The 24960-nt window shown below is 39.1% G+C and overlaps 1 protein-coding gene across 4 annotated transcripts in view; it reads right to left on the bottom strand.

The window, feature by feature from the left end:
• kcnq5b (potassium voltage-gated channel, KQT-like subfamily, member 5b) overlaps positions 1-24960 on the bottom strand; it is a 114784-nt gene that overhangs the window by 38993 nt on the left and 50831 nt on the right. Inside the window, exon 1 of one of the 4 annotated variants that reach the window (XM_040146796.1) lies at positions 4496-4556. The exons of the other annotated variants lie outside the window; for them this stretch is intronic. Within the exon in view, the coding sequence (XP_040002730.1) occupies positions 4496-4500 (5 nt within the window). The 5' untranslated portion in view covers positions 4501-4556. Of the gene's footprint in view, positions 1-4495; positions 4557-24960 lie in introns of those variants that run through there. 4 annotated transcript variants of the gene reach the window in all.

The following is a 24960-nucleotide window of genomic DNA, read 5'->3' as shown; positions in this document are numbered from 1 at the left end:
TCAATTGGTGGATGACTTCAGCAAGGAATCAGTTATCAAAATTGTTGTTCTTTCTGTCTTTTTTTGTGGTGGGGGTGGGGAATTTTGCCTTTTATTGGACAGCCGACAGTCTAGATGGAGAAAGGGAAACGAGGACAGAGGGAGAGGAGCATGACATGCAACAAGGCTCCCTTGGCCATGAATTGAACTGTGGATCGCGGTTATGTGGTAGGCGCCTTAACCATTAGGCCACCGGATGCCACAACTTGTCAATTAAAACCTGGTTAAAAATAGAACGTAGAATGAAACTGGGACACAGAGTTAGTGTTAGACCAAGTCACTGGATTCAGGTTAGAGTTCATCACCAGTGTACTTGCATGCTTTGGCAGAAGGTACTGTTCTCAAATACCAGAGATTGTAGACGTAATAAAAATCAACCACCATTTCACTTTTCTTCTCAAATTAAGCCAAGCTGGGGAACAGGGGAAGTGCATGTCAAGTTAATGTCAGCTCTGTGTTATCCTTAGTAACTTTATGAGGATACGAGGATACAAAGTGATACCTAAAGCCCCATAAAAGACCTGTCATTAAAGGACTCGTGTCTGTCAGCCTTCCCGATGTTGGTCTGTCTTGTTAGTAGCTTTGATGTGTGTGTCTGCGTGTCCTTTTGTTTATGCTTATTTAATTAACATGGGCAGGATCTGTATCATTGCATTATTAGATTATTGAACAGCTCTTACATAAGATCACTGCTGTGCTGAGAATCCTTAAAACTGTGGGCTTTAGGTTTCAGGTTTGGGGCTCTGGGACTTTTAAAATTTTTTCAAATGCTAAAAAAGTACCTCAAAAACTACAAAGTGGTGACACTCAGCTAAGAGATAAGATATTTATTATAAATCTGATTTTTTTGCTCAAGTAATCTCCGTGTCCAAAAAGCTGAGTAAAACTTCATCCACAAAAACCTCATCATCAATAGGCTCAACATAACTATCCACAGTAGTCTGTCCACCTCTTTTTATGGCAACTGTGACCCAAGGCCACGACCTCATGACCTCTGACCCCTGACCCTTCTTTTAAGGTCACGCATTCAAATTCCTACACACAGTCAGCCATGCATTGCACGTCTCAAAGCATTCTTTACATTCGCTCTGACAGAGTGTGGGACTATTCAAACAGCGACGGGCCTTCACAGTGTACTCAGCACATTTCAGTGGCTTAAATGGAGGGAGGAGTAGATTTAAGAGATGTGCCATACGCTGTTGTTTAAATACTGCAATTATGTTCCCAGTCTCTACACTCTTTCAGCACCATCACACACACATATGCACAAACACTAAATCTGCAAGACAGCATGTGTGTGCTTGTGTTCTGTAAAAGCTATCAGCTGCTATGTGTTAAAAGCCACAGTGCTGACAGGGAGCTGGGGAAATGAGTGTAACTGTAAAGCCCAGAGCACTACGCTATGATACCGAAGACGACAGAACAATTTCCATAATGCAACTGGGCTCTTTGAAAGGCTGAGCCAGGGATGCACACTGTATTTCGTCAAGAAGCAGTGGCATGGGTGGGCTCACATTGTGTGTCTCCTTCCCTATTACGCTGATGTTATGCATCTCAGTCTGCAAGAAGCACTGAAAGAGAGAGCAGAATGAGCAGAATGTGCTTGGAAGATTAGACGAGTGCAAATGAACTTGCAAAGTTGGCTCAAAATGGGAGCGGGAACGAGGATTTTCATGACATCTGACTATTGATACAGCGAGGGGTTTAGGCGGAGCCCTGTGGGGTCGTTTGTTGGTGTTTGAGGAGTTTTAGTTTGCATAGTCTTCAGACAAATGACACCGTTTCAATAACACAGGCAACACACAGTATGGAAAATAATGCAACAGAGTCTGATCTGTTGGTGCGCTCTGCTTCCACACAACAGAATATAAAGCACAAGCATTTTCCCACTGTTGTGGCTATATTAAGAATAACAAACACATACATGACTTGAATATTACATATTTTTAATGACCTCCTCTTTTGTGGTGGGGCTGCCATGGTGCTTATGTTTGGGTTAAGGAAAGAGCCTTTAAAGGAAGTTCTCTCCACCACAATGAAAGGTTCGAAATATTTGGAACAGATTGCAAAGTGTACGAATGACAGGCATCCTGTTGACTGCCAAGATTTTCATTTACAAATTTTTGATTCATCTCTGTGTAATGCAATACAATTCTACAGCACCAAAAACTACAGCTTTCAAAATGGCAACAAAGTTGAATCAACACCTCTCAAAAGCAGTTTCAATAAAAACTGAAAATTATAATTTTCATGAAGGGAGGTTTTATTGCAGGACTGTTGTGTTACACTTCACTACTTTTAGCTAGGTGTGCCTAATAAACTGCCAACTAAGTATAAGATTCTTGCCAATCCCCTCTGTATTGCTGCTCAGCCAAGTGTACCTCCACTGATGGGTTCTGACATCACTGGATAGAGGAAAGACTACAGGGGGAGTTTGGCTTTAAAAAATTGAATTTGCTCCACGCCGCCCAGGGGTGTCACCACAGATTTATGTCCTACCAGAGGTGAGAACCACACAAACACAAGGCTTTATAGATTATTTCACATTGATAATAGAGGCTCACGATCAAAAACAGCCACGATGCCCAGCAGCAGCAGCAGCAGCAGTAGTGATAATTAGATTGCAGAGCCCATTCATAATATATTTATTTTCAACCTAAACAGAGTCATTGTACATTTTCACATTGACATTTTGTTGTTAGGTTGTGTTTTTGATTCCAGCTGAGAGCTAACTGCAAAGGTTTCAAAAACCAAACCAATATTTACTATAAAACTACTAAAACCTAACTATTTTTGACGACATAAGTATGGAGCTTGGCAGGTATTAGGGGGATTTTAATGACAAATCTTGAGTATGCAGGCATACTGGAGGTGGAATCAGAAGAGGAACCCTATGTTAGTGATGATAACAGTACCTGGCAAGTTACTTGAAAAATGCACTATGCAATAACATGTTACGTACACATTATATGTTACTCATTGAAAAACTGATTACATTTTACTAATTACTCAACAGAAAAAGTAATTAGATTCAAAAGTTGTTAATGCCTGTTACAATACTTTTGTTACTCAGAACAACTCTGTCAAAGGTGCTACGTATTTACCCACCATCAACAGCTAGCTTAAAGTTAGCCTCAGTGACTCTACGCAGCACTCTCGCAGTCCCGTCCTCAGAGAGAATGTGTGTGGTTCACACACCCTCTAAACCAGGAGATTCCTCCTGACTTTAGCTAACCTTGGCAAGCCAACTACAAACACACGACTTGTAAATGAAACCACGTTTAGGAAAGGCTAACTACCGCCACACTTTCAGCTACTGCGCCAAGCTAACGTGTTCTTCGAGTTCCAGTTTTTCAACATAAAGCAGAGAGACCAAGCTGCTGTCAATACTACATCCAACGCCTTGCAAGACAGTGAACAAGCCAATGTTCAAATTTTCAAAGTAATGTAGCATTACCGGGATTAGAAAGTGTAATGTAATTACTGAATTTCAAATTGTAATCCCTTACACTGCAAGTTACTGAATGATAGTAATTACATTACTGTCATCATAACTAATATGGTACGGCCCAACACAGAATGATGATACTAAAGTTATTGTAGACGTACAGCGCTAAGAATATAGGATGAATATGAAAAGGTATATTTTTAATGACATGAACATGGTGTGGCTGTACCATTATCGAAGGTCACGGTTTGACTGGGCGCTGATGTAGTGCTGTCAAATGTCATGTTACATGCGATTACATTCTGCAGACACTGTTTCCTGCCTCAGCCTGTTCTTAGATGTAACCGTCAGGGTCTTTTTTGTGCTCTTACTTTCTCCCCCATTAAATATGAAAGCCTTTTATGCTAGGTTCAAGTGGGACACCGTCTGGTGGTTTAAATTGTTGGCCCCCTTGATTCAGTATGTAAGTTCCCCAGTATACTGAAGCAATAGCCTGTACAGGGAAGGCTTTATTTTTTCCTGCTTTGCACAAAAAGGTTGGTGTTCAGTTGTAATAATAATATAACATAATATAACAAGAGTCGTCTGAAACTACAAATTTTGGTACTAGTTTTCAGGATTTTTTTTTCTTGTTTTATTAATCAGGTGGTAGTGTAATTAAAGTCTGTGACCAAAGATGTGTAACATTTAACTTGTGCTCTCCCTGACAAGATGATAACTATCTTGTACTGTAAGTTGAGACAAAAAGGCCTGACAGCGAAGCTTGCTTTCAAACAGCAGTTAAATAAATACTCTAAAAATCACACATAAAATCATGTCCTGATGTTTTAGGAACTCAGTGTGTACTATTCAGCTTGTTTTCTTTCAGCTCATATTGCACAGTCTGTGATTCTTTATTTTGGTAGTTTAGATATTTTGTACGTTAAAAAAAAAAAAAAAAAAAAAAAAAAGCCTGAATCTTTCCCTAGTTGGCGTTAGATTGTATAAACAATTACTCCTTTATCTTACCTCATTTCCCAACATGCCCCAAACAGATAGTTAGTGCAAAAAGCAGATGGACAGGGTGCATCATCCTGTAATGCCTCCCCTCAACAGCAGCACTGGAGATAGAGTTAGCTACACAGCTGGGCAGAGATATCACAGCTCAACTCCAAAAAAAGACACAAAGGAGGAAAGCAGGAGGAGCCTCTGTGCTGTGAAAAGATGTACTATTACAAAAGCAAAATGCGAAGGCGCTACAAGGAGAGAAAGCCACAGAGACCACCCACAGTGCACAGCTATTTCACACTTGTCCTTCATTTGAACACATCCAAGAGTACACATTGAAAGTTCAATAAAAACTGCCATGGATGTAGAATGAAATGTTAAGGGCCTTTAACATACTTGTTAGAAAAGAAAGAGCAATACAACTGTATAAAACCCCAAGTGAATAAACCCGTAAAGCATCCTCACTCTTGTTTAGTGTGTCCCGTTCTCTCATGTCGAGTCACGTAAGGAGGCTGTGCAAATTGCAGCTCCATAAGCAGAGCTGAAGGAGCATCTGCAATGGAAAGTAAAGGGGAGGAATTTATCAATTCCGACTTCATAAATAAGCCAGACCCTGACTGTGCCAGCTTCCACTGTTTATGAAGCCCCGCTGTGTTGTTGCTGAAGGGTTCGTCCCTATATTTACACTAAGTACTGCATATTGGTGGGACTGCCACTGAAAGATTAATTATTTTATATCAATCACTATTTGAAAAAGTGGGCTTTTAAACTGAAAACAGCTGTGATTTAAGTATAAATTATATAACTATGTCTTAGCAAGTGGATTGAAAAAGTTTTGTTAGCTGGCATTGATTTCACCAACTATAATGACAACTGTTGACAGAAAATTTACTCAGCTGTAGCCCAGAATGATTGATTATGGTAGCCAGCCAAACAAAAAAAAGAGACTCTTGGCTGGTCGATATGCTCTCTGTATGCAGGTGACTGTACTATTTATGCACCGTCAAAGACGGTTACGTTAAAGAAGACAAACCATAAGTTTGATGTCTGAAGAAATCAAAAGTGGGCCGTGTTTGATCGCCTCAGGTCAGTTTCAAACAGGTAGCTGTCAAGTAGCTTGGATGATGTGCAGTGAAGTGTAAAATACAGTTAGCTGGTGGACAGAGTTATCAGAATTTCCTGCAAAAACCTCCGAATCTGGAGCTCCAGGTTTCAGGACAGTGAGGGAGGCTTGTGTTCTGTCAGTCTGTGAAGCTAATGTAACGGTAGTGTAAGCAGCTACAGTGCAGGGCTGTTAACTGCATCATCACTACGTCATCAGTCTGATATCCGACATTGTTACACGTGACTCTGTTTAAAGTTTATTCCGCCATGAAACAATATAATATAATATACACATAACAAACATTGCAAACCCTAGACCAGTTGTGTGTCATAACTGCCATAGCTAGCCAACTATATAGCTGATATCAATAAATATAATGCCACTTTTGAATGTCATAGAGTATATTGGAATATTATTTACTCATGTTAAGTATATCCTTAATCTAATACTATAACTATAGTGTAATAAATAATGCAAAGTTTAATAAATGTGGGCAAAACTGTTTCTTTTCTTTTTTCTTTTTACTTAGATGATGTTTCTGAATCAGCTGGTTAGGGAGGACTTGAGTAAAAATCAACTGCATTACTTTATGTGATTCATAAACATATTCATATATATGAATTTTTGATACTGCTTGGTTTATCTTATTTAAAACCATGGTGATCAAAAATAAAGTCTTGGAGTTAGACATTTTCTCAAAACTGAAATGAATGATCATTCTCATTTTTCTATTAATTATTTAGTCATTAAAACAGCCGAAGGTGACATGGTTTCATCTGACCAACACTCCTAAACATGAACATTTTACGATGATGTAAATAGAGAAAAGCAGCAAATCCACACATTTGCAAAGCTGGGATCCGCAAATGTTTGGTATTTCTGATATTGATACAGGACTTACACAGAACAGCTATTGATTAAGTTTCTGTTTCTGACTAATTGATTCATTTTTTTCATCGATATATGTTGGTAGAGTGTGCATTTGAAGATCTTGTACTTGTTTACACCCACTTAAAAAGAGCAGCCTGTTTTTGTACAGACACACTTTCACATCTGGAGTCTAACTGGAGCTGGATTTCAGAGTCACAGACTGAGTCTGATGGGAATCCTACCACATAGATTCCCATCTGGTGACTTAGCCACTCCAAATCTCAGTGAATACTTCATGCAACGTCATGTGCGCGGCTGGACCGGAGATGCTGGGCAACTTGATCGGCAGCATCTTGAAACAGGGGCCCTCAACAGTACTTGGCAACATTCTGAAACTAATGTAATCGTGTTGTAGAGGGCTACAGTGGTTGCTGAGTGAGAGGGAGTATGTCCGTGTTGTTACCACATGGCCTTTCAACAATTGTTAACGAATAATTCCATTGCTGTGTGTTGGTATGTTCTTACTGATAATCCTTCCCTTTCTTTCATTATCCAGCCTCAGATGAATCACAACAAAGAGTCCCTGCTGCCAATTGAGACTGATCTGACATTTTTTTTTTTAATGGGCTCTTTAGGACAAGACTTGCATGACGATTCATCCTCACTACTTTAGCTTGAGTATTTCTCACACACAGCTCCCATTATCCCTGTTATTGGAGAGGATTTTGTCCAAAGCAATCATTATCAGTGATTGACCTGTGTCATTTGCAAGCCTATTGATCCTATTCCGCAGTGAAAATGTCCACAGTGACTTTCTTGTACAGTCTCATCTGCTTAGTTTGGTGGTGTCCTACTTTTCAGCGACTCTCTCCATCGATCAACACTATTTGTCTACTTTCTCCAGCCACTGACGGGTCAATACATGGACCTCTGGGCTCCACCCCACTTCTACCTCCAATCTCCCTCTAGGCAAACAAGTATTAATGGTGCCAGGTGAGGGGATAATGAGGCACCCAGACATAGACTCACCGAGGTCAGGGAGTGGCAGAGACACACAGAGTTCTCATTGTCACACTGTAATGAGAGATGGACATATAAGAGGGCTGAAGCAGTGTCCTTGACTAACCCCACAGAGTTTGGAAAACTAATACCTTTCTGTCTTGAATAAAGGCATCACCTGTCCAGATGGTGTTCTGGCCACCAGACCTACGCTCCCCTGTGGTGTGCGCGGCCACCTACTCAAAGGTCAAATTCATAGATAAATAAACCTACTGTATGTGTGGGAGATGAATAAGCAGAGGGGAAGAAATAAGGTTAGTGGCTTCATTTCATTCAGTACAGCATCTGTGGAAAACAAGAATCTCTAAGGTCAGCAGAGTTTAGATTAAAAGAATTTCAGCATAACCGGTCAGCGCTAAAATGAAGACCATCAAGACAAACTGACCCTGTGTTTCAAACTTCAGAGCTTAGAACTAAATCAAAAACACCTCTCTTGAAAAAACTTGGGCTAATGGCGGTAAACTGCCGCACAGATTACTTTCCAACTCGAGCATGGAAGAGACCAGCAATGCTGAGTGCTGCTTAGCAATTTCATTTGGTGTGATTTTTGCTCAGGCGAACCCCTGTGACCTCAAAATAGCAAGGACCCTATTAATCAACAGTGCAGGAGTGGGCTGGTCGATGGGCTGACGTCTAGCATCCATCTCCATGCAGTCTAAATTTGGGTGATAACGAAGGATTAGGTTGACGGCTGAGAACATTAAAATGGGCTGCGCTGCTGCACCAGAGCTGAATTATTAATCAAATACAGATATACGTTGTGACGACAGCTTTTCAATCAACAGGCAATCTTTATTTTGAATCTTCAGCTCCTCTGTTTTTTCTTATTTTCTTTGGTGGCAACTGATCCTGAAGGTTGGCATTTGAATGTAACCCATTTTTCTGCCAAAAAATACAGAGAATTTCAATCTGAAGAATTGCGTCACTTACTAAACTTAAAACAATCACCCTCTTCAACTGGGCTGGGCCTGTCTTAACCTACGTACCATCGGCTTTTTCTTTCAGTGCTGACTGACATTGTACTAATTGTAACTCTGCATTAACTACACAGTAGTTGCCATGGGAAAAACATTGTCAATGAACATAATCTTGTTTTTTTTTTAATTGTCCAATATCAGTGGTTTGTCAATAGGGTTTTAATGAAGACATTTAAAACAGGGCAACCCGTTCTATAAAGAACTAGCAAGTAGTAAAGCAAAGGTGTGTTGTTCCACACCATCATCTCAGTGCTGATGTTCCTTTAACTTTTGGTTTGAGGACAACTACTTTGCACTTAAGCGCTACTTGATTAACTAATGGATTTTCTTTCAACAGTGTTAGCTTTTCTTGTTTGTGTTCACCCATAGTGCCTTCCTCTGTTCAAGAATGCTGCATTATTCTTCATAGATTTCTGATCCTGAAAACATAAAACTCACCAGCTCCTGTAGAGGAAAGGAAGGATGTAAAGGTGCCTAATTTAAAATTTGCCTCTTTCTAAAATCTGACAATAAATCTAAAATTGACTTTGCTCACTAAGACAGAGCATTGACTACCTTTAAATAAACCTTAATTTTGTTTTTACAAAGAAAAATACACAATAGCGCATGTAAATTGAGGTATCTACATCCAGCCTTACTCGCATTAATACCCACAATACATCAGTACCCCTATGGGAGGTTTGTGTGTCTGTATGTACACTTTATGAGCACAAACAAATCAGTATGGAGAGAAAAAAACAGCTTGAAGGTCTGAGCAGTTTATTGTGCAATATGTGTGAATATCTTAGGATCCATCCACCAGGCTAAACACGCCAGTGTTTCCAAGGGGAGCACGAAGCCTCAAGCAAGACTACAGAAGCTCGAAAAGCAGGGGAAAAAAAAGAAAGAAAAAAAAGAACTTGGCAGTGGGGTGGGGAGGGTGGTGGAGGGCAGCAACTGGATGACAAGGAAGCCTGACAGAGAGAGATGATTGAGGAATACCAGCGCCATTCACAAAATACTTTATTGTGAATGAGGGGGGGTAGTGAATCAAAACCTACCTCTGATATTAAGACGATACATTAAAATGTTCCAAACATGGTATAATCTTCCACTGTCTATGAAAGCAAAAACATTTTCTGTCAAGAGACAAATTCGTCTTGCACACTTCTGATGATAAAATGTCTCATTACCTGCCCATGAATACAACATATGTTTCAGCTGCTTAAAACTGTACTAAAATACTATCACTTCCTTTCAGTTCTTCAGTGGGAGACTGGGAGTACAATCACTGGAAATGTGATAATTTTGTGATGAATGGCATGATAAATGGCCTGCAGGGGAATACTAAGGACTTTACAGAGAGTCCATATCTCCAACACCGACAAGCCATCATAAAAATATACAGAGGACTCCAAGGAAGACTATGTGATGAGGCTTTCATGATTCTCAACAGATACCTGATGTAAAAGGGAAAATGACTGTCAGCATCTTTAATGGCAGCAACCATAAACCACCCAAATTCTTTTAACACAAGAGCTCATCAGTCATCTTATATCAGACAAGCTGCCCGTCACTGTGGGACATGTGAATGAAAAAAGCAGTTTTCCTCTTACATTTTTCCAGCCAAGGATCGACATGTCTAGAAACTGTTCAATTTTGGTAAATGTGGTAAAAGTCGCTTTTATCACATACGTAGCTGTTAATTTTAAATGTATTTTTATATAATATTTATTTTCACTGTCACTTAAGTGCAACACACTTATCATGATGTGTCATTTGACTCACACTGAACACGTTGTGTCTGCAGGAGTAAATGTTATGAAATTGCTGCTTTTCTGAAGAGTGTGTGTGTCGATGCTGGGAAACAGGACATTGGCGATTCATCATGAGTTGAAGGACTAGATGTTTAGGTCAAAACAATAGGTGTGATTGTTTCAACAAGCGTCAGATGTCCTTCAGTATAAGATGGACTGATATAAACCTTTTGGATGTATTGTAATAAGAGTATTTTGTTAGGGTCCAAGAGATTTATACGCAATGTATTTTTGACACCTGTTTACAACGTATAGGCAGCATTTAGAATAAAACAATGTTGGAAATCCAGGAACAGAGAAACTCTGCAAGATGTACACAGCGAAGTTTCCAGGGGACCCTAAAAACTGATGAACAGGCTAGTATCTAGTAAAAGGCTACAGTAGGTGTATAGTCAATATCTCCAATAATATCTGAATCATGCAAACAGAATGTTAAAACTAAAACTAACATTATTAGCTCATTTTCCAACATCATTAATTAGTGGTTAACTTCAGCCAATCGTCTATACAGGTTAACACATTTTTTGTGTCCCATGAAAACTTAGTTGTGTTGTGTACGATTTCAAGCATTTTTCGCACCTGTCCTTTTAGTCATGCTAGCAGACTGGCACTAGGAATGGTAAGGTTGCTTAGTCGGTCTCTCGGTCAATCACTTTGGCCCAGAATGAAATATCTCAGTTGACTGGATTGGCACAAAATTTAGTGCAGTCATTCAATGGTTCCCAGGGGATGAACCGTAATAATTTTGGTGATCCCGGGTTTTCATGTAGGGCTGCCATACCTTACATTTTTGGTTTGTACTAAAATATCTATCAACAATGTAATTAATTGCCATGAAATTCAGCAAAAACATGAATGTTTCCCAAATGATGGATTGTAATCACTTTGATGCCCTGACTTTACATCTAGCAACATCACCAGGTCAAAACTTTAATTTGTCCAATACTTTGGTTTATGGGCAACTACCTGCTAAATTAATGACACTCCCATTGATAAAAAACATTAAATACACTACTCCAGCTTTTTAATAAAGGAAGTTACAAATTTATAGCATAAAGAAATTAGTTGGATGATTTCAGATGAACTAAAGGTTTAATGGTACAAGAAACAATCAGTACAGGAAGTCATTTTTATACAAGTGCTGCAGCAGCAAAACACAAAACCTCCATCGCAGATAACTCAGGACAAAAGTCAAATCTTCATCTTTCTATTCACATTTGTCCTTTTGTCAATAGCAGCACCATCAGCTACCTTTTGCTTCTCCAAATGACCATTTACACTACTTGTTCCTCTAATATACAAGACCTACACACAGTCAGAGTCATCCAGACACTTTTATCACACTGACATGCACTGTTCATTAAGCGGGTGGTTGGAAAGTACAAATCAGCACATTTCCACTCACGTCACCATAAACATTTATTTAGTTGCATGGAGGGAGGATAAAACACAATTACCAAACAAACCTCACAATGAGCGACTTGGGAGTGTTTGCTATACACTGTAGTTCTCTCATTATTTCATTATATTGTGTGGGCCCTTGTAAACTGTATGCGTAGGCCCTTTCATTATCATTCACTGCAGAAGATGAAACACAATGGGTTTCTAAAGCATATTCAGCAGTGAGCTTTAATATCAGGCTGGAGATTTGCATTAAGTCGCAGTATGACGAGATGAAATCCAGCCCCTAGTTCATCCCTTCGCTCTCAGTTTATGAAGATGAATTCAGATGGATAAAAACAATTATAAAAAACAACATCTGACAAAGATGAATAGGCAGACAAAACAAAGAGGAGGGAGGCTTTAGTCAAGTGATGACAGTATATTGTGGCTAATGCACACCTTCCCACCATCAGTGACCTTCAGCCCCATCACAAAGGTGGGACTCAGCCGTTGTTACAAGAGGAGTTCACATATTGCCTCTGTCAATTCTGTTAATAAAACAATAAGAACTGTTTTCAGCACCTTTCTTGCTGTTGTACCATTGAGACAATGAGAAGGATGAGAATGATTGAGGGGAGTTTGTCTCATCCTTTACACTGCTCTGTTGATCTCTTTGGCCTGACTGACAGCAGATATTACAGCCAAGAAAACACATGCACCTGATTGCATGCCACCATTAATGGGAAAACCATTTTCTGCAGAGTCCTGTGGAAAAGCAGTACACTTCCTGTTCAGTCGCAGAGTGGTGAACAGCACATTCTTTGGCGGGCCCTCGGTGTCTCTGTTAAAGGGATTTGTTATGGCGTTTTTACAGAGCGGGTACGCTTCAGACCAATGCGTGCAACTGAAAGAGCTGCTTGGTTTTTATGGAAACAATAATTGAAGTGCCAGATAATCATGCTAAATGTTTCTGGAAAAACTGTTGACTTTTCTGTACAAGGTAATCTGAACTTGAAGCCACCATGGAGTAACACAGAAATCAGAAATCAAAAACATAAAATAAGATGCACATAAAAGGGTTTTCCAATAGTTCTGAGTGACAGAATAATTCTCTGGTGAAAGGTTACACAATGAGACATTTTACGGTGTAAGACTGGTTTTTAATAACCAGGCACATTTTTCAAATGAGGGCATTCACAGTGTCAGGAAGATAAAAAAAAACATAAATAAAGGAGCCGGATGGCTGTTTTTGTTACAGTAACGATAACAACCTCACAGTAAATTACAACTGGGCTCAAGCCGTGGCCATGATGAGAGACAGCCCAAGAAAGCCAACTGGAAAGCTGATATAAATCTGAGATGCTAAATCTATTCACTTTAGAATGCACAAGTTGGAAATTATGAGAAGTTTTCTGGTTAAAGGGTGTGGAGAGGATGAGGTCAGAGATGGAGGTATTTTCCATCCATTAGTGGTGTAGCATGAGATACACACATAATTCACTCTCCACATCTTCACCCAATTAACTAATCGCATCACAATCGAGTGAGCTTTGGCTGGATGCTTCACATCAGTGAGAAGTTATTAAGCCCCAAACAAAGTAAAACTTCTCTTTGTCACTCACACAGACACACACACGCACATATCCAGCAGAAAGCTGGTATTGTACTCTAAAATAATATGAATGAACACAGATGATGCAACCAAATAAATCATTTTCAAACACATTCTGGTAGATGTTAGCTTCTCAGCTGAAGTATTTTTTAAAAGCCAAAAATATGGATTAAGAATGAATAATGTGTGGTGTGGATGTTACCGGCATTAGCAGTCACTGTGGCTAACACTGCAGGTTCATTGTCAAACTGAAATGTCCATAAATTACTAAAAATAAGAAACCGGAAGCCATAAAAAAACAATTCTGTAACAGGGAATGAGAAAAATGCAGGTAAAAAACGAATATGTACACATTCAGGCATTTACATTGACAAAGGATGTTTTCAAGCAATGACATTAAGCATTGGAACAAAGAGATTTAAGTCAGAGAAGTAACACAGAAATTTGAGACAGGTTTTTTCCATAAGTTACAGCCAGGACTGTCGTGACTCTGTTTTATTCTGCTTGTACAGGAGTGCATTAATCTATAGCTACTTTGAAAAGGTTACCGAGCCCTTCGGAGGCAAAGAAAACACCTTGCTGGCTTTATTGGATCATCAGGGACTCTGCAGAGATTTACCATCATTGAGACGGCAACAGTCATCTTGTACTGTCATTTGAGGTCTTATCAGGACAGATACAGATGGGTGACGAATTAAAACCATCATGAAATGTCTTAATAAGATGTCCTTCCACAACGAATCCCCAGAAAAGCGTTGAAAAAGGCATTAGCTTACAGAAAAAAAAAAAAATCTCCCATATGATGTTAAAGCGGATTGAAATCTGGTGATTGTAGGGGCAATAAAGTATGATTCACATTATTTTCAAACTCATCAAACCATTCAGCAAGACCCTTGTTCCAGACCTCTGAATTATCGCCAATATCTTTGATTTTTGTTGTGTTGTGCTTATTACTGTTTCTCTTTTTGAAAAAACAACTAGGTTAATCACAGCTTTGTAAGGCAGGATTAAAAATGCAAATGCCACCCTCCTGTGCCAAAGCTAGAAAAAACAGTGACAAAATTTGCCATAGGCATGGGTGAGTTTGGAAAAGCTATACAGGTTGTTGTATGTCCACATATGTATGTGATGAATAAGTACAAATTTTGGCAAAATAACACTTTGACCTAATCAAACAGTTCAAGTGGGATTTCCTCCCAAGCAGAGACTGGCTGACAGGAACACAGGATCATTTAATAATAAAGTGAAAAGGAAATAACAATTCAGTCTGATTACCAGGACGATTCAATCCTATAGGATAGGTTACACTCTTTCAAATTAAACCACAAAATACTGTACAGCCTTTTATCTACCCTACAGAACAACACAAGAGCCTTTTTACCATCAGAAGGATGACATCATCTGTCAAAACTGTTACAAATCACCACTACAAAATAAAACCTCTTTATAATAGGCTATGGTTAAGGTTTGGTTAGGGTTAAATATTGAAATGACCTTGTCAGGGTTATGGTGAAGATCAGTGTTTATTTTAAAGTAAAGTAACTACTTGGTTAAGGGTTGAGAAAGGTCATGGTTATTGTTAAACGCTGATTAACAGGAAGTAAACAGTGGTCCCCAAGTCAAACGTTTAGTTGAACAATACAACCACCCCGACAAGAGTCAGAATTACTTGGGCTGTATGGCTTTGTCACTTAAACATAAACATTACTCAAATTAATCAGGATCAAAGAGAATAAAAAGTACAGAGGAGGACGCAGCGTCGGGATGACGTTATTGTAGGCTGCATATGGGTAATGGCAGCCCATCAGAGAGACATTTGAAACAGCAATGGAAAGCAACCCAACAATGGCAGAGGAAAAAAATGTGCTATGCCAAGGATGCTCAGCTGATGGCTTTGGCAATGCTACATTTTAAAATTCCATTCAGTGATAAAGAATGGCCTATAGTTCTTTCTTTTGTATCAGTGACAATGACATTCTCATTCCCATCTCCTGTATCATTGACCTTTTATTAAGAATCCATTCAGTTTGTCTGACCACTCTCAATTACAAAGCCAAACAACCCTCAAAGCAGACATCTGACAACAGTGTTCACTAATAGACATATTTGCACAAGAACAATATTAATAATAAGCCTTTTTTTCCACATCTGAATTGCCACAAATACTGCATATAGATAGTCTCTTGTCGTCAGTTTCACTTTCAGGGTATCAGGGATTAAAAAATAACTTTGTTGGTGAATAAAACAATTAGCAAGGATGACTTTTAGCAAACAGGGAGCAATGAAGTCATGTGTTTGTGCAAAGCGGGCATCAGTAATAATGGAGTGGATAGAACAAACAGATTTGCCCACACTGCTTTGACAAATGTGAAAAGTCTCCGGCCAGAAGAGACTGGCTCTCTTCCATCACGCTTAATGCATCTATTAGAAAGATAAGTAATTCGGCATTTCTGGCCTGCTTTATGACATTTACGTGTGTGTTTGAAGGCAGAGAAACACTGACACAAAGTCTTTTATTTCTTACTTCTCTTTTCCTTTATTTTTCTTTGATTCCTTGTTGTTTCCCTGCAGCAGTTTAAAATGCTGAATCACACCAGTGAAGATTTCGATTTGTCTGAAAACTGCTTATTATGCTTAATTACTCCCACTGATTGGCTGTCCTCTGTCATGCCCAGGGGCTGCATGTTTGTGTGTACATATATGTGTGCACTGTCTTTGAGTGAAAGTGGGTGCAACTATCAGTAAACATTATGTCATTTCATGCTGCATGCAAAGATTTATTTAGGTTAATATGTTTGTGTAACGGCAATTTTCCCATTTATACAGTGCAAAGTGTGTGTTTCGTACAGTAAGTTGACCACTAAACAGGCTGCATTATTTCAAATCAAACTTTCAGAGGTTGGATATTGATTTCACAACAACAGAGCGCCAGCACAAACCGTTTGGAGAGTGCTTAAAATATCCTAAAATAAAATCCTATCTAGCTGTCTGCGAGCTCCAGTTTATTCCAAAATTCGATTGCAAAATGACTTTTTATTTTTATCCCAGTTTAGCTATTAAACTTTTGTCTTCTTCAAACTAGCAAATACTTTGAGACACTCTCTAAATCTATATAACTTGACGAGCACTGCACATGGTTATTCCTCTCATCTCTTTCACCTTTGAACTGTTGCTGTAGCAGGTGTGAGAACACCTGCACCAATGGCTCCTTGTTTCAGGCCATTGCTGGCAGTTCAGCTACTTCACACTACAGTAAAAGTGTGAGTGAGTTTGCATCTGGAAGTCATTGCCTCACAATCCTATTATCAAATTACCGGGCTGAAAACACACTGGTGTTAGCCTGCTAGCAAGCTGTTGTTGTAGGCTGGAGAGTGAAATGTTGCCAGGAGTCCTCTCAACTACAGTATCAGACAGATACACTTGGACACTTTGGTTAAATTTCCTGGTTAAACACTGATAAAACCATGTCTAGGACCGCCAGTGTAACTCAAAAGAAAATTACTGTCATAAGAGATTTTGACTTTTTAAGCTAAATATTTTATAGTATTATATATTTATCTAACATGTTGTAACAGAAAGGTAGCTATTGCTAATGTGTAAGGAATACTGATGACGTGAAAAGAAAATGGAAGTGTCAGCTATAGTAAAGACTAGTGGTCCTTCAAGAGGACAGTATGTCTGTGTAGTTAAATTGCGTGTGAAAATCTTAAGTCACTGCACTGGACACTCTAAAGAAATGTTTTAACGTTTTGTGAAATATTTGCCTTCCTTTTGAGACCAAGATGAAAAGGTTGATATTAATCTCACGTCTGTGCGTTAAGTACGGAGCTTGAGCCAGGATGTAGTTAGCTTAGCTTAACATTAAGACTGGAAACAGGTGGGAACTGCTAGCCTGGCTCTTTCCACAGTGAACTTGCCAAGAAATAGTTAAACCATGTAAATCCAACAGAAAACAATAATTGTTGGTAGATGTATTTTTAGTAGCTAGACTAGTTGTTTCCCTCTGCTTCCAGACGCACAGACATGAGCTTGATATTGATCTTCTCTCATTCACTTGAATTGAAAATGAAAATTTCCCAAAATGTTGAACTTTAAATTTCTTTAAAGGAAAATTCTAGTTTATTACAATTTGTTTACTTTTTGTAGTTGTGGCTCTTGTTTCTATCAATTTTGAAACAGTGTACTTATCAAAGTAAATGTTAGGGTGACATCACTGCATCAAAGTTTAATGGGGCAAGAAATAAAAGATCAGACAGTGACACAGTTCATAAACAAGCTAGTGTAGCCAGGCTATCTATATCACTGTACTTTTAAAAATAAAATGTTGCCAATTATCCCTTATTGATCAGAAAAATTCATAACTACGGTAAGTACAGTAGGTCAAAGTTGAAACAGTAAGCTTGACTCACCTGCAGGTTTGTTTGTCTGATCTTCTTGTGGTTCCCAGATTTCATAATTAACGTGGTAAGTACAATGTTACTATTACAAATAAGAACTATTGGTTCCCAAGAATTCATCAACCACCAATATGCACGAAACCAGAATTTTATTTCAACACTTAATGGATATAGATTCCAGTTAGATCTACATGTTTGGTGAGCATCAAGTGCTCAAACCTTGGTATTCAAGTCTTATTGTCATGGGAATATTGCATGGCTTCCAGTACACAGGGACACTCAGGTAGACTCAGGAATACAAAGATTTTCTTCCAAAATGTGCTTCTGGTCCACTTTCATGTTGGCAATCATTTTCTGAGAGCCGACAGCAGAAGAGTGTTATTTCTGGCAGGAAAGGAATAAAAAAAATCTCCTTCTCAGACTCTCAGACTGCACTCGATCATTTCCTGCTGAAGTAGCAGGAATGTAGAGTCCCACTAACCTCTCCTGATCTCCTCTGCTTGCAGCTATGTTACAGAAAGTGCTGGGTGTCAAACTCAGCCTAACACCCCTTTGGCTATACACTGGCCAAACCCTTCACGTCTTGCTGTTGAATCTCTGTCAAGCTGGCGATGAAGCCATTAATAATTGACAAAAAGCATGCTACAAGGAAGACTGCAGACAAAGGCATCATGGCACATTCCAATTCACTGACAAGGCAGTTTGGATGCGTTTGAGTGATCACAGCTCTCCTGTTGAGACGACAAAGAGGAAATGATACATTTGAGTGTCAGCTCATGACTTCTGCACAAGAAAGTGTAGACTGTGTATTTTTATGATGTCGCTGCATGCTGATGGTTTTGTCGTGTTGGTCTGACGATCAAGTAGCATCGTGATGTTTCCCTCAACCAGTACTGTTTCCAGGGAAACTTTAGAAAAGTTTTAAACATGACTACAGTTCATTATACCTTAAATGAACTGGTCTGTATGAGGTGTCATCCAACCATGTCTAAAAGCAAAAGCATTTATACCTATTCTAAACTGCCACACTCAAAAGTTGTGCAAAAAGCATGAAATTCATGCCTGAAATGAGTGTTCTTGTCGCATTGTCAGTTTCAGAAAGCTCCAAAAATTACTGGGCATATGCCCCCCAAATCCAGCGTCGGAAAGGTGGGGGGAGTGGATTTCAGTCTCTGTTTTGACAATCTGAAAGGCATTTTGTTTGAAGAATATTGAGGACCTTACCAATCTAAACCATGCCAGCAGCTCCGTCTGGTTCTACAGAGGTTCAGTGGTACTTTGAGCTAAATGCTAAGGTGCTCAAAATGACGATGCTAAAATGCTAGTGATAAGCAGGTAATCGTTACCATGGTTGCCATTTTGTTTAGCATGTTAGTATTTTAACATTTGCAATTTAACACTAAACATAAAGGAGAGCTGAGGCTGATAGGAATGTCATTATATATGTAGGTAGTTCAATTCAACTGAATTGAATAATTGTCGAAATATTTTAGTGGTGAGCAAAGCAGTAGACCAACCAATGCTGACTGTGCAGCTAACATGGCTAAAAACAAAGCACATTATTTCACTTTTATTATACCTTTATGTTTATCTATTTGAATAAACTCTAATCATGTAGATGTAACAGAGTGAAATAAGATAACTTGCCATCCACTGATGCAGATAGTTTGAGAAATGGCCTTTAAAAAATTATTTTTTGGTCTGAATTAATACTGTGTGTCTGTAGCAGCAGAACTATGGGGAAGAGTTTATGACTCCACTGAATATAGCCCTAAGGGTGACGAGCAATACTGAAGATGCTCTGGAACTCAATGGCGTCTCAGACAACAGAAATCCTGCGTCTATATCCCTCAACAAACATGGCCTGTGGAAATGAATCGCAGTGAAAATCTGCCTCTAGTCAAGAGAGAGCAGAAAGACATCTGGTCCTGATTACACTACTCAGTGACAGCAGGATGTCTCCCCTCTCTTTTTGTCTCAGCTTCATCAGTCCTTTATCTACCGTTTCAGTACGCCCTCCACTTTTCTCTGCATCACCCTGTCTCCATCTTTTTTGGCTTTTCTGCCCTACTTTCTGTCTCGGTTTTCTCTGGCTTGTGTCCAGGAGTTTTGCTAATCCCTCGGCGCTGTCTGCATGTCTGCAGTCATACCAGCAGTAGTTTTAGCATAGAGGTAATCAGAGAGGGGGCCTGCGGTGGGGTCTGCTGCTGGGGGATGATGACCGCCCTGTCACCTGGACCCGCCCGTCTGGACTCACTCATCCACTTTGTGCTTCGAATTATTTACAGCTCTAACAGCTTGGGAAGGAGTCAGAGACAATAGTGGTAGCACCAGCAGGTTCATAAAAGGTCATTCTATCACTGTAGTTTGAAAGTTGGGATCTTCTTGGATTTATTTTGCAGCTGACATCACAATATTATATATAAGAGTGTAATACTTAATGGTTGGGGGTGTGGAGGGAGAGACGGGAAGCAAAAATGCATGAGCTATAAGGGAGAAGTGCTTGCTAGGGTTCTAAAAAAATTAGTAGTATAGTCTGAGGTGGAGCCCACAGTGTCAGACTTTGAAAATCCTTGCTCTAGACCTTGTGTACATCCTGCATTAACCTCACATAAAAAAAAGCGAGCTTGTGAGAAGAGATATACAGTTGGTATCAAAGGAGTGGGCGAGCTTTATGCTAACTCTTATGAAAGGTAAGAAGTATACAGATGGAAAAGATTTGGCAAAGTTCAGGATTGACTATTACAGGAAATAAAAAAGGACATTATGATAAATCAAAATGTGGTAAAACCCTTGATAGTCACACATAGAACTGCAAAACACACACACATGTACTGTATATACATACACACAGGCCCAATGACTAGTGTGGCTGGGGGTGACAGATTATGCCCTTTGAGAGCAAACATGTTAAATAATTCAGCAGCTGAAATGCTCGCAAAAACTAAACAGATTCCGCAAAACAATGCAAAAGTTTCTTTTTGAAAAGTACCTCTGAGCCACAGTGAGATAAAATTGGGGGTTTTAAAGAGGGGATGAGCTTTAAATCTTTAATGAACTTCTGTCAAAGTGACTGTATAAGACTGAATCTAGCTGTTTCCTAACAGCAAATGAGTGTAGAAATGGTAGAAACACCAGCATTTTTCCTGCTAAAGTGTCTAGAAACAAAGAGTTGGCATGACAGCAGTTCAGGCTGACTGGCCAAAGTGATTTCTGCTGTGAAACAATTCTTGCTGTCATTCATCAGGAAAAGACTCCACTCTATGTAATGCACTTTTGTTAAAAGGAAACATATTGTTTTAGATGGCATAGTGGAAGAAAAGCTCTGAAGTCAAATGTTAGCTTAAATGAAGAAACAAAACACTGAACTCTAACACTGAAACCAGCAGATGTGTAAAGGAGAAGGAGCCTGTGGGCTTGTTCAGACCACGGGATGACAAAAAACGATCTATTCCACTTCTTTCACTTCGCTTATGCATTTTCAAGGCTTTTACTGCCACACAAATGTTGTATTCTTTAAAGACAAGAGCAACAACCTACCCACTTCTCATTGTTTGTGTTAGATTTCTGAGATTTCAGCTTTGTACATTCAGGTTGATATGGATAATTTTGTCAGTTAAAAGCAAAACAATATGATGTAAAGTGGATGTGGGGGTGCAGGGGTCCTGTCCCTCTAGTGGCACTCCACATTGTCACTCCAGACAGCATGAACTCACCAGAACAGCATGGTAAGCTCATGAGACGCAGGCCATAGCGGCTTTGGAAAACCTATCCCCCTACATTTTCCATTCATAAAATTCCTGGAATTGAGATGGAGGGAAAATAAATCAGGCTGCAGCCTGGTGTCTGTGTTTTTTCATATATGTTTTTTTTCATGTTGCTGTGATTGGCAGAATGAGGGTTTAGCCATATGTTTCCTCCTGTTACCATTCTCCGCAGCCGCCTTTTGTTTTTCCTATTGACGTTAAATAGACATAAGGCAGGATTTGCTGAGTGCGCCTTCCAAGTGAAGTGGTTAGAAATGAGAGGCTTTTACGACATGGAAAGGTCTTCATTACTCAGCATATTACCAAGAGCCATCTATTGATGGAAATTTCCGCATCCCTTCACTTTTCCCAAAACAAAAAAAAACAAACAAACAAAAAAAAAAACCAAACAAAATATGGCTATAATTTCAAAAATGCCTTCTTAATCTCTCCCCCACATACTCTTGGTTATGTTTTAGTTTCTTAAATACTCAGTCTATATGATGTACAGTACGTCTTCCACATTGCGGTTTATTTGGTTTTCATATCTATTGAAGAAAATTGGTGAGCTGGATTGAATAAGGCAATTCAATTCCCTTTTCTAGTGTGCAATTCTTTGAGGTGGTTTTTCATAGAGTAGTTAAGGGCCCTCCCGCTAACATACCAGCCCTGCTGCACCAATAGCTGTGCATTGTGAAGATAAAAGGATTAACTTTGAGGTGGACGTAAAAAAGATATCTGTCTTTTCATCAAGTAAACAGAAGCAGTCCTTTCTTCTGATCCCTTACAAACCAGATCAATCAGACTAGTTCTGAAAACCTGATGAACTTCTTTGAATCCAAGCATTTGGATCTTATTGTGTGCTAGCATCCATTATGTTTCTGTTCATGGCTGACTGTGCCTGGAGCACCGTGATGAGCCAATCCTCAAGTGTAGTCGGTTCGGTCATTACCTCTATATATAGCTAATTAATCACCTTGTTCATTAGTTTATTCATCACCTCGTACAATGATTTTGCCTCATAATGTCCCTCCTCATCCCTGAACTCATTTATTTTTGGCACATTATTGATATAGTGCCAAAAGGTGGGCCGCGCCAAGTTACGGGAGGGAAATTACATGTCGAGATGCAAAAATCAAAGCTGTGTACAAAAATTGGCATGCCACATTTGTGCGCTGACTAAAAAAAAATATAAAAAAGAATATTCAGACGCACATACCAACACATAAAAATCAATCTGTGGTATAAAAACACACTGTGCTTAATACTGAAGCAATATACTGAAGTTCATCTGAGGCAAACAATATAGTGAAGCTATAAATCAGGCTGTCTGTGATGGAGCATGGTCGAGCAAAGTGAGCTGCCCATTTCTGAACAAAAGAAATCAAATCAAGTTTATTCTTTAGCCAGTTTTACCAAAGTGCTCCACAGGGAACATTAAAATGAAATTAAATGAATGAATTGACTCTGACTGCTTTGATACAGTGCTCTGAATTTTAAATTGACATTTATAGATATAAGTGTTTTGTAATTCAATTTACTCTTGTGGCTGTGAATAAAATTAAGTTTAATTGCTATTATACTATTATTATTTTGTTCTCAAAAACAGTTAAGTGGTCTTGGCTGCATATTTAAAATAATAATAATGAAAAAAAACCAAAACATCCTGGGAGCCTCTCTTCTATTGGCCTCCAGTACAACTATATCCTGACACAGCTCGTTCTCATTTTTCTTCTTTGCACATTCCTACTCCTCCACCAAAATGAAAACTAAACTTGGTGTCTGATCCATGTGTTGCATTTTTTTCATTTAGCAAATATGCATTTAGAATAAAGGTTCACACACCTGAAGAGAGGTTTAAAATTTATTTGTGGTTCTCAGTGACAATCCCATCCAGGTAGCAGCCTAGATATATCCATCTGTTTTACCTGTCTTCATAACCTGAAGAGTCTTTAAATCTAGTGCCTCTCTGATAGTTTTAGGTGGTGTAAAAACAGATAATCATTCAAGAAATGTTTAACTTTGACATACAAATCACAGAAAAACTTGAGCTTATCAAAGTAAATAATTATACAAAAGACATGCATGTGCATCCCCTTTATGGACAGGCATATCGAATCCTTTATTAAGGTATATGTAAAAAAAAAAAAAAAAAAAAAAAAAAAGGTGTCCGTTTTTGGCTATTACACCAAAGCAAATACCTGAAAAATCAAAGTCATCATCAAATTGTTGCAAAAGTCATAACAAAATGCAAAGCTGCACTGAAACAGTCCAAATCATCGATTTACAACCTTCCCTACAATGGTCTAATACATCCAGTGAGGGTAAAGGGATAGTCAGCATGGTATAAACGGTAGGGCAATTTCTCCGTTTTGAGGCTTTCTCACTATATCATCTTCTTGCTCACTCCTAATCCCTTTTATTTTAATTTCACTATATAAGTATATGAAGCATGCAAAAAATAATGCCCGGTGTGACCTTTGTCTACCTTTTGTAATACACCCTCCAAGGGTGCTTTTGTGTCTCTGAATGTGTTGGGAGTGTTGTCTAGCAAGCTGTTGGTAATTTAGGAAAAGTGAGACTACATGATCACCACAGCCTGCGGAAAGGTTGCTGTCATTGACTATTTTCTCTTTACTTTCGTGTTTCCATGCACGCTCTCTTCTGTGTGACTCATGTGGACTTGTGGTATGTGACGTCTCCTGCTGCACACCGCTGCTAATTGGGATTAGCATATTACCCACCATAACAATGCTGCGGTGATATGAGTCTGCCGGGTCCAGTGGCCTTTCTTCACCACAGACCAATAATCCTCCTGTCTTTGGGAGCAAAGCTCATTAAATCTCGCGGAATGGAGCCCATTATGAGCACCCACCAGCTCTGGCACCTACTGCAAATCCTATCGTGGCACAGATACGAAGCTGTTTCTAGCGTGGGGGCTAGTGGATGGCTAATCGTAGCCCCAGCGTTTGGACTAGCTTATTAGCACTCCTCACTGATCCCTGATCCCCCAGGATTAAACCCAAACAGCAGCAGAGCCCAATTGTAAGGGATGAAATAGAAACATACAAGTACGTCCACCCTCACACACTCATTGTTGCTCAAACAAAAGTTTGAGCAACAATCTCTTTCTTCATATTTGCCTCTGTTTTGAGTACCAGGATACACCGAAAAACAGTTTCTCTTATCAACTCATGTTTGTCTGCTTGGGTTATGTTTTTCGCAATTTCTTGTGTGCCTTTTTTATCTTAAGTATTTTTTTTCTGTTTATTTTGTTTTATTGTCCTTTTATTGTCTGTGTTTATTGTGCATTTTTATGTGAAGTGTCTGCAAACCAAATTTCCCTAATGGGACAGTAAACTTTGGATTACAATCACAACCTCTTGGGAACCTCTAATAGGAAACAGGAGACGAAGAGCTGCCTAAGTATTTTTCATTACCTACACAACTCTCCTCTTCATATTCAGGCAGACACTTTTTCAAAATATCAAGTTTGAATTAATCAGAACTCATCTGTGTTTTTTAATTAATTAAAACAACT

This window comes from Xiphias gladius, chromosome 15 (assembly GCF_016859285.1).
Source record: "Xiphias gladius isolate SHS-SW01 ecotype Sanya breed wild chromosome 15, ASM1685928v1, whole genome shotgun sequence".
NCBI classification, from domain to species: Eukaryota; Metazoa; Chordata; class Actinopteri; order Istiophoriformes; family Xiphiidae; genus Xiphias; species Xiphias gladius.
This window is presented reverse-complemented; position numbering and strand designations above follow the sequence as displayed.